Consider the following 11,262-nt stretch of genomic DNA (forward strand, 5'->3'; position numbering starts at 1 on the left):
CATCTAGGTGGCACTACTGTCCTGCGTCTGGGGTGTTCTTGCTTTGCCATCTGTCACTTAAAGGGCAACCGACGTCACTTTTTTGTTTCTTAACTGACATCAGAAAAACGGTTTATAGCATCTAAAATACCCAAAACACGCAGTATGATATTTTTATTCAAATGCAAAACACCAATAAAAATGATTTAAAGTGTCCAAAATCTGCAAAAAATTGAGCTGCGAATTGGGCATTTTCAGAAAGTCCCGCCCCCAGTTTGTGACGTTACGCCAAGACGTCTTGCATTGCTTGAGAATCAAAACAATGGCTTCAGATTCGGAGAATATGCTTTCTTGTTACACCTCCAGTTATGAATATGATTCATATAGTTCTGAAGAGGAAAGCATACATGTTTGCAATCGATTAAAGAATTTATTCCATGCCATTTTGAGGCAACATTGGGGAGAAACGATCACCAGAAAAGAGGCACAAAATGGCGACCTCCTGTGGCCACCTCCGTTTCCACAGGCTGATAAATTCCTTATATGGAGCTTGGACACCCTCTTCTGGCGGCTTTTGGATGCAACACAATGTTTTTCAGACCAAACAATACAGCAAAATACATTGACGTGAAGGAAGGACTGCTATAATGTGTCTTTTTTTCGGTCAGGGGGCGTTCCTTTAGTGACGTCACGTACGGACTCGTCACCAACTCAAAAACAAGACTTCCTAAATATTCAGCGCAAGTCTTAAAACGTAAAATACAGTAAAGTCTCGTTATATCGATATCGGTTATATCGATAGTACTGCTTATTACGATACTATTTCTATGAACGCAAGGAGAAAATTTACATGCCGCAGGATCGGATATATCGATAGTCCGGTTATATCGAGATTTTTTCAGACTCCCGAGAATATCGATATAACGAGACTTTACTGTATAGCTATATGCGGTGGAATCTTTTTAAAATACGCTCAGTAGAAGTCATTTGAAGCCATTTTAGAAATTATACAACTTGTCCAGAGACGTTGGTTGTCCTTTAATGCTAACAAGCCCCAGAGAGAGTCAATTTGATAGAGGCTGATGTGTCCCAAGATTCGTGTCGCACGATTTGAGTAAAATCATTGAACTGGTCTGATTGAAAAAGGGCCCCTGTGTATATCCCTGTTTTTGGAATGTGTTCCTAGCATGAATCAAACAAGTCCCCCAAAAAGCGCCTTGACTATTAACCTCTTATGCACAAACAAGTGGGCCACAAGAGAAAAGATTTTTTCCACCAAAATAGTTTTTATTCCCGGCTATTTCATTCTGCCTCAAAAGTGCAGATGGTATACAAGTTTCAGAACATTCACATGCAGCAGTGAACGAATGGAGATGTGCTCCAATGTTTTGAAATAGTCCACAGGCAACCCATAAATTAGCTATAAAAAAGATGCTTTCGGCTGATGGGTTACCGGATCCAGCGAGGACTCTGTGACATCAAGAGGGTCTTGGTCGGGGGGAATTTATTCCTTGACGAGGGCAGTAAATTCTAGAAAGTGAAGTAAAAAAAAACAACAAACAAACACACATGAGGGAGACACGTTTGCGATTTCTGCTGTTTCTACGTTGCTTATTTCAATGACATGTTTTAAGTTTTGTTGTTGTGGAAAATTGGCTTTCTTGGATTGCACCACAACGAAATATAAACTGACCCAAGTTGTCCTTTAATTGGATCCAACTTAACTCATTCACTTCCAGACATTTTCAGACTCTTTGCCATGCTATGTGGAAAAAAAAGTAAAAAGAAATCTAATAAATAAATAAACATATGAATAAATGAATGAATAAACAAATACATAAATAAACAAATAAATACATGAATATAAAAAAATAAATAAACAAATAAATAAACACATAAATAAACAAATACATAAATAAACAAATAAGTAAAACAAACAAACAAAGAAACAATACATACATACATACATAAGTAAGTAAATAAATACATAGATAAATAAAAATAAAAAATAAATATGCATATAGATAAACACATCAACAAACAAATAAGTCAAACAAATACAAAAAATACATAAAGAATAAATAAATAAATAAATAAATGAATGAATGAATAAATAAATACATAAATAATTCAAACAAACAGACGCACAAACACAAATAAAGAATAACTACATAAATATATAAAAAACCTAAATAAGTAAACAAACAAATAAATAGATAAATATGCATACAAATAAATAAATAAATAAATAGCTCAAAATATTGGAATTGAATGAGTTTTTGCAAATAAAATAATAATAATAAATAAAATAATAATAAAATAAAATAATAATAAAAATACAGTAAAGTCTCGTTAATCGATATTTGAAAAGATATCGATATGACTATTGATATATCCGTCTGTTTGCATGTAATTTTCTCCGTGCGTGCATAGGTATCGATATAACCGGGACTATGATATAATAATAACGAGACTTTACTGTAATAATAATAATACATTTTATTTCTAAGCGCCTTTCAAAACTCTCAAGGTCACTTTACAGTCACAGGATAATTTTATTCTGTGGGTGAGCAGCAGCAGCCACACGTGACAGCGTTAACTCAACCCGGAAGTAACTCAAATAGATAGAAAGCTAGCTAGCTAGCCAATTCCTATGTGATGACTGATTGCAGTTCAATCTAACATCAACGTTCATGAAATGAACATGAAAAATGTTGTGGGACTTGTTTGTGATTTCCTGCTATGTAAAATGAAACTGACATTCCGCTTGAGGTCCAAAGACCTAAAACATTTAAAACAGGTTTTGATTGTATTTATATCCTTCAAGTTTATATGTATTTTGTATACATTTCAAAATAACATGAATATTACTGGATGCTGATTCCAATTAGGATTTTTTTGGCCATTGTGGGTAATTCTGTTTTATTCGAAATCCAGTATTTGGTCCAGATCCATTTTTGAGTAGGTGTATGTATGTAAAAATATTAGGAGACATTTTACCATCAACTCCGATCATGCCGTCACCATCGGCGTCACCGGCGTCGAGGAAGGTTTTGGTCTCCTTGTCGGTGAGAGCTCTGGCTGACGGACAAAAATTCTGCAGGAACAGCCTACAGTCGAGGAAAACCCAAGTAGTAAGAACAAATACATTGAAACATAAAAAAAGTATATAAACAAATTTAAAATGTCGCTGATATTCTTATCAAATGACATCAAGCCTACTAAATTCATTTGAAATTCTAAACTGAAATGCGCCTTGAACAATTCATTTTAAAGGCCTATAAATAGCTCCTGGATTTTTTTTCTTGTATTTAATCATTTGAAAAATATTTCAGAATCTTTTTATTTCAAAATGTTATTTCAAAATAGCGTAAATACGTAAGTAAACTTAAAGGACAACCGACACCATTTTTTCTGTTTCCTAACTGACATCAGAAAAACATTTTATAGCATCAAAATACCCAAAACTTACAGGCTGATATTTTTAGTCAACTCCAAAACACCAATAAAAATGACTTAAAGTGTCCAAAATCTGCCACAAAGTAGCTCGAAACTGGGGATTTTCAGAAAGTCCCGCCCCCAGTTCGTGACATCACGCCAAGACGTCTTGCCTTTCTCAAGAAACAAAACAATGAGCTCACGAAGTTCAGATTCAGAGAAGATGCTTTCTCGTTACTCATCCAGTTATGAATATGATTCAAATAGTTCTGAAGAGGAAAGCATAAATGTTTGCAATCGATTAAAGGAGTCCTCCCATATCAATTCGAGCCGTCAATGACAGCCCAAGCTCCATTGGAAATGGGCTGATTTGTCTTCTGGGAATTTGTGTAAGCAAATATCAAATAGTTGTCTTGGTGCAACACATAACGATTAACCATCGCATTATTTATGTTGTCCTTCTAATTTCGCCATCAACACGGATCAACACAAAGTTTTCAGACCAAACAAAGTACCGCAAAATACATGATGTGTCGCTTTCTTGGTCAGGGGCGTTCCCTCCGTGACGTCACGTCAGGACTTGTCACCAACTCAAAAACAAGACTTCCTAAATGTTCAGCGCGAGTCTTAAAACGTAAAATATAGCTATATGCGGTGGAATCTTTGTAAAATACGCTCAGTAGAAGTCATTTGAAGCCATTTTACAAATTATGGACACAACTTGTCTGAAGGCGTTTGTTGTCCTTTAAACATACTGCCCCAACAGCACATAATAAAACAAATCACTCATAGTTAGAAAAACATGAAGTCCTTCTTGCACATGTTTTAACGTCTCACTTGAGCTCTTCTTCCTCAATGAAGCCGCTGTTGTCCTGATCAATGATCCGAAAGGCTTTCTTCACATCATCAACAGACTTGCTGGCCAGGCCGGAGACCTTGAAGAAAGTCTTGAAGTTGAACGATTCGGGAGCTGAGAAGCAAACAACAAAGTACGAGACGGCAAACAAACTACTGTGAAATGAGGTAGCGAAACTACATGAGATAAGAGGTGAGGTACAGTAAGAACAATATGATTTGATAACATTGTTAAGAACATTGTTAAGATTTTAACAACAAAGTACTGTATGGATAAAAATGGTTAAGATTCAATAACAGTCTTAAAGGACAACCAACGTCACTTTTTTGTTTTTTAACTGACATCATAAAAACGTTTTATCACATCTAAAATACCCAAAACATGTAGTATAATATTTTTAGTCAAATGCAAAACACCAATAAAAATGACTTAGTGTCCAAAATCTGCAAAAAAATTGAGCTGCGAATTGGGCATTTTCAGAAAGTCCCGCCCCCAGTTCGTGACATCACGCCAAGACGTCTTGCATTGCTAGTGAATCAAAACAATGGCTTCAGATTCAGAGAATATGCCTTCTTGTTCCACATCCAGTTATGAATATGATTCAAATAGTTCTGAAGAGGAAAGCATCCATGTTTGCAATCGATTAAAAAATTTATTTGTGCCATTTTGAGGCAACATTGGGGTGAAATCTCGCACCTAAAGAAAGAGGCACAAAATCGACCTCCTGTGGCCACCTCCGTTTCCACAGGCTGATAAATTCCTTATATGGCGCTTGGAAGCCCTCTTCTGGCCTTCTGGCGGCTTTTGGGTGCAACACGAGGTCCCCAGACCAAACAAGTACAGCAAAATACATTGACGTGATGGAAGGACCGCTACAATGTGTCTTTTTTTACGGTCAAAGGGCGGTCCTTTAGTGACGTCACGTACGGACTCATCACCAACTCAAAAACAAGACTTCCTGAATATTCAGTGCGAGTCTTAAAACGTAAAATATAGCTATATGCGGTGGAATCTTTGTAAAATACACTCAGTAGAAGTCATTTGACGCCATTTTACAAATTATGGACACAACTTGTCCAGAAGGTGTCGGTTGTCCTTTTAAGTGTTGTGTTGTATTATTCATAGCAAGGCTGCTAAACTTTTTTTCTACTTTATTCCTTTCATAACTTTGCTGCTATGAATTGGGAATTTATCCATTGTGAGACGAATAAAGATTTTCATATTTTTATTTACAAGTATAGGTATTTATCTGGCTAGCTCGCCAGTTAGTCAGATAACTCACTAGCCAGCTAGCCATAGAAAAATATTCAACATTTGTATCTTAGCAATACAATTTAAAAGGTTAATTTATTGCCACAAAGACTGGGAAATTTTGCATTCAATACCACTCCTGTTCTTTAAAATTACACTGAACAATAAATATAAAAATGAAGAACATGTCATGTTTGTCATACGCGTCATGAGAACCATATTTCTTGTTCTTTTCAAAAACCAGAAAAAACAACTATTGTTTCAATTTTCCATTTTGTTATGTGAGTGGGGTTCATTGAGCCCACACATATCAGCTATGTTTGAATTATTTTTGTATTTATTTTATTATGTTTAATCATTATAGGATCAACATCTAATGTGCATAACATTGCTACAATTCAGGTGTTTGCTAATTTTATGCTCAAAGCTCACTTTGTTTCTTAACTATTCAAAAAACTGTGACACAATTAAAGAAAGTTGCCCAAGATTGGTTAATGCATAATTTGAGGCCTTTGACGCATGTAGTATCCGATTTTTTGTTGGAAAAAAATCTTAACTTATTCACTGCCATTCCAGAATTTATTCGGGAATTGAAAATGACGTAGAGCGGAATTCCTGAATTTGTTCCGTTTTTCCTTCTTGTTTGGGTGCCGATAAAGCCTGGCCATGGCCTCTGGCAATGTATTTTCCTTTGCAGAAGGGGGCAGCATTTCCCTTTCTTCCATGTTAGTGCTTTGTTCCAGCTTCAGCTGTTGTTAAAGCGCTATAAAAATCAATATGGATGTCTTGTATTTTGGACAGCCACCCTCATTTGAAGCTCATATAACTCCAGACCCATATAATTTAGGAATTAAGTCTTTTTTTTCGGATCAAAGAAGGAAATGTTTATGTAGTCCTAAAACTCAATATTCTGTGGTTCATGGAATTCGAGTGACAAGGACAAAAACCCTGGCACGAGAGTGGGACTTCTGGCAGTGAATGAGTTAATTGCTAAGTCACTTTCCGGAGCTCACAATGAGCACGGATTTCGGTGAAATGCCCGATATACCGACAGATGGTGACAGATGAATGACATACAACAACATTTTGATTGACATTACCTGTACAGCCATCCACAGCTGCTTTCATCTCGGCGTCCTTGAGGAAACCAACGAAGGCCATTTTTTTCCTGATCTACAAGAGTGAGAAACAGCAATGATGAAAGAAAGAATGAGTGAGTTGTAAATAAATCACACATACACACGGGCTGAAATTTAAAACTTCAAAGTGGATTCAAGTAGATCAAGGTATGCATAATCCCACTCAAACTGCAAAGTACTCCAGCGTCAATACAACACATCATGAGCACGATTTAGTTCATGGCAAAAAAAAGTTATCCTATTGCATAAGGGGGTCTTCCCAACAAGATTCATATTGTCACCGTGCCCCCTTCTTCCGTCCCCTTTCACATACTCCAAAGTAGCTCGTAGCTAGGTCAACGGATGCCAACATCCTAACGCATAAATAAATGCTCATCCTCCCCAAGACCTCTGGAGTCCTGCGATCTATTGGAACAGTCGCTATTTCCCTCAATATTGTCATAATAGTCCAAGGCAGGTGTCTTTGTGTGGCTCCTTAGTTTTTTGGCGTTGGTGGTAGGGGGAAAAAAGACCCCCGTCTTTTTGAGTGTCTGCGCACTCACCTTTGCGCTGTGCGTTGAGGCGAGTGACAACACCAAGTCGGATTCCGAGTGAATGTCCCAACAGCGTTTCGCCTGCCTCTTATATATCCTTCACCAACACCATTTACAGAAGCTTTGGGCCGCGGGTATCGGATGCCATGATGCAATGGTGCTCGAAAAAATGTGTCTAGTAGTCCGGTCTATTTTTAAGGCAACAAATGAGGGATGCTTTCACGCGCGCCTCGGCCAAATGCCGACAACACGTTTGACTTTGGAGTAAAGTGGAAAGTTTAAAAAAACGTGATTTGAAGGGAGAGGTGGAATTAAATAAATGTGCGTTTGATTAGGTTTTCATACTTGTGGACCAACCGAAAGTTCACTGTTGGTGGCAAGTGACATCACTCAAGAAGGAGGTGTTGATCACTGTGAAGATGGATTCTATCTTCACTTGAATGCCACATGCTTATTGACACATTTATATTGGGACCCGAAAAGTCTGGCTGAAACGACCCGGGGCAGCTTTTTTATTTAGTGCCATTTACATTCTGGCCAGCATTTTCTTATACACTTACATAGTCCTATTTTGGCCAGATTGTTTTTACTGCTGTATTTAAGAATTGCTTGAGCAATACTCTTCTTTTCCTTTCGGCTTATCCGTTGACGGGGTCGCCACAGCAAATCAGTGTCCTCCATCTTAAGAGGTTTGATCCGCATGTTTGTTTTGGCCAAGCTTTTTTACGTCGGATGCCCTTCCTGACACAACCCTCTGTATTTATCCGGGCTTGGGACCGGCACAAGAAGACTTATGTCCCTTTGTGGCTACAGAACAAGCAACTCGCCCAGTAAAAGACTCACAAACACAAAATGGTCATCGGCACAGCAACATTCAAAGAAGCAATAACTATACTCACCATTTGATGACAATGCTCTGATCTTACCGTGAAATGGGCATCTCTTTCCCTACATTCCATAACAAACAGAACTTCAAAGTCATATGAGACTAATGTAACCAAATTAGTTCTGGATGAAGATGAATAATAATATTGGGGTTGTATTTATATAATTATTAGAGTCAACTTTTTTTAAGAATAGTTACATAATGGTTATCAATTGTATTGTATTCTGTTGTAATAAATTACATTGTACAATATTTTTCCCAGGTTGTATGAGATGTTATTAATAATAATAATAATAATAATAATAATAATAATAATAATACATTTCATTTATAAGCGCCTTTCGAAACTCTCAATTTCACTTTACAGTCACAGGATAAGTTATTCTATATGGGTGAGCAGATAAGTTTTTCTGTGGCGGCGGCCATACCCACCAGCGTTCACTCAACCCGGAAGTAACTCAAATAGAATAGTATGACAATGTAATATGCACAAATGACAGTGTAAAAAATCTAAATAAATACGTATAAGTGAGCAAAGAAAGATGGTTGACATAACAATTTAAAAAGATATCCACCCATCCCTTTTGTAATATCCTCACGGGGGCATGTTACACCTGTCTTTGAGTAGTCTGTGGGGTACACCCTGAATTGGCTGCCAGTCCCCGACCCCCAAAAAACAATAGTAAAATATTTTTTTAATAAGATGAAGGTCAGATGCGATTACAAAATGGCAAAGTTGAGAATAATGACAAAAAAATATGTATTGTGTTGTGACACATTCTTTGTTTTTTTGTTATTGTTGTTTTGACTTCAGGATGGCGCCGCGAGACTGGCTGCCTTTACAGCAGGTCCTGTATTGTTTTTCCACTTCTTCCTTTCCTTTCCACTTCCTTTCAACACTTTGCTGCTGTGAAATGTAAATTTCTCCACTGTGAGACGAATAAATGCTAATCCAATCCAATGCAATCCAAAATCCGTAATGGCAACCAAATCATGTCGGATTTCATGTCATTGACTTGATTGTCAATGGCTTTGGGGGGATGTAAATCCCGACCCAGAGAAGTCATTTTTCATTTGCTGACTGAATGTTTTCACAGATGGAACGTTACAGTTGTTTGTCTCATATCTTATTAAATCAATTTTATCTTCATATACACATATTTGTAATAGACATGTTGAAGTTGTATTACGCGTTCATGTTTTGATACCTATAAATGTTCATACTGTATTTTATATTGATCCTAGTTGGGGGCCATTTTTTGGGAAATGGTTATAACAAACTACCGTTATAACAAACAGATTCATGATGTCCCTCGAGGTTCAACTGCATATGATTTCCATCCATTAACATTTTTTTTTTGCTCTCTATTTTCAGGTCGTTAAGAGTAACAGGCAGTGGCATCAAATTCCTAATATGTTTATTGATCATTTGCCACACACATATGGCCTCCAACATCTATCAGATCGCCCGCCAAGGCGAGCAACAGGTAGGTAGGTAAGCAGTTTTGGAATATCTGCGCTTTCATCAAACAATCTGAAAAATCAAGATCTTCAAAGTCATGGCCGGTGAGGAGCGGTTGTCGTTATTTCAGGAGATCGCAGAACTCTGGTGGAGAAAGGAAGAGAAAGGAGGAGTTGAAACACAATCCGCGTGGGCAGACGGCTTGAACTGGTGACATTTTGGAGAGTGGTATTTCAGCACTAGATAGTGGAGAGCTCCCCTCTAGCCCCCATCACTACAGTACATTTACTATTTGTTATCCATGCTGTTTTCACTTCCCCTTTCTAAATGTATTCATCCATCCACTTTCAGGCAAGATCTAATCCAGTTGAAAACCTTCCATTCCGATTTTGCCGTTGCCATCTCGGTCTCCTGCCGCCATCAGCATCTTGGTTTCGGCCACCGTCAGCTCCCTCGCGTCGGGGGAGAAATTCTGAAGGAATAGTCTGTTAAAAAAACAAACAAGCAACAAACAAACAAACAAACAAACACAAACATGTTTATCCTTTTATATTGAAAGTGACACACCCCACTGTGTATTAACCCTTTCTAGGATATCAATTACCACAGCTAATCATGTTATCATGTTACAGGGTGCATGAAAAGGTTATTTTACTATTTTAGTTTTCAAAGAGACACGTGTGACTGAGGGCTCATCCATTGCAGCTATCTTTGACACCCTCCGTACTTATATTTAATACACCAAACACACATACTTTAGCTCCGCCTCCTCGATGAATCCGCTCCCATCCTGGTCCAGGATCGTAAAGGCATTTTTCCAATCTGCTTCTGATAAATTGGCCAAACCCACCTGATTTGGCCCCAGGGCCTTGACTTTAACACCTGTGATTTAGATGAATATGTGCCGAACGACTCCCACTCCCGTACTTTGTAAATTTGTGTTCGAACTGTGATTTTTCTTTGCATGGCTATTTTGCTCTTCAACTGCAGTGACACCAGCTTATCGACACAAAGCCCAAGAACAAATTTGGCAAATAAAGATGACTCCACTTTGGATTCTTCCCTCAACATGCCTTTACAAAGCAGAAATGGTTGCCTTAAATAAGTTGATAGAGAAGAAATTGAAAAAGATGCTTACCGTTCTTTGCTTTTTTTTTGCACTGTGCCTCGGTTTGGTTCTCCTGCTGGTCTGTGACGCTGAGTGCAAGGATCAACCAGACACATCTGTCGTCAAACCCGTGGAGCGTTTCCCCACCTCACCACAGCAAGCATCCTCCTCTGCCCCCACCCGTCCTCCTCCTCCCCATTCCTCATCAGTGAATCAGAGCACGTAATTCTCTTACTCATATTGTTTTTGCAAACTTGCAGAAGCGCTCTTAGGAGGAGTAAATAATTCAGTGGTGAAATTTGGGTGTAATTATCGCTGCTGTCTCTGTAGTTGACTTCAGACCCTAATGAGGAATAAGCGGTACGCAAAATGGATGAATGTAATAAACTCAATATATAATAAATTAAGTTATATAATAAAACTTTCTGAAGTCATGTTTATTAATCTTCGAGTGTGTTGCGGAAAATGTGAATTTGTTTAGCTGTAGCACTATAAGTTTCAATTACGTTTGCATTACGCAAGCTTTTATATGTGAAACTAGCGGAACAAAAAAACAGTGAACGAAAAATATTGAATTGATTGGATTGATTGGATTAGTCCCGCAGTGGAT

At 37.8% G+C, this 11,262-nt stretch overlaps 1 protein-coding gene and 1 long non-coding RNA gene across 2 annotated transcripts; both read right to left on the bottom strand.

Moving 5' to 3' along the window:
• Positions 1 to 1,233: 1,233 nt before the first annotated feature.
• LOC148885774 (parvalbumin beta-like) lies at positions 1,234 to 8,220 on the bottom strand. Its single transcript, XM_089017914.1, has 5 exons — positions 7,206 to 8,220; positions 6,625 to 6,697; positions 4,255 to 4,387; positions 2,980 to 3,089; positions 1,234 to 1,509 (listed from the first exon to the last, which is right to left on the bottom strand). The coding sequence occupies exons 2-5, from the start codon at positions 6,683 to 6,685 to the stop codon at positions 1,484 to 1,486; spliced, it is 330 nt and encodes a 109-aa protein (XP_088874040.1). The 5' UTR covers positions 6,686 to 6,697; positions 7,206 to 8,220; the 3' UTR covers positions 1,234 to 1,483.
• A 1,263-nt stretch (positions 8,221 to 9,483) lies between these two features.
• Positions 9,484 to 10,787, bottom strand: LOC148885775 (uncharacterized). Its single transcript, XR_016118062.1, has 2 exons — positions 10,683 to 10,787; positions 9,484 to 10,029 (listed from the first exon to the last, which is right to left on the bottom strand). It is a non-coding gene; the product is annotated as an uncharacterized LOC148885775 (long non-coding RNA).
• Between the last annotated feature and the right edge of the window lie 475 nt (positions 10,788 to 11,262).

The sequence above is a fragment of the Hippocampus bargibanti genome, linkage group LG17 (assembly GCF_051943395.1).
Source record: "Hippocampus bargibanti isolate YZ-2025 linkage group LG17, ASM5194339v1, whole genome shotgun sequence".
NCBI classification, from domain to species: Eukaryota; Metazoa; Chordata; class Actinopteri; order Syngnathiformes; family Syngnathidae; genus Hippocampus; species Hippocampus bargibanti.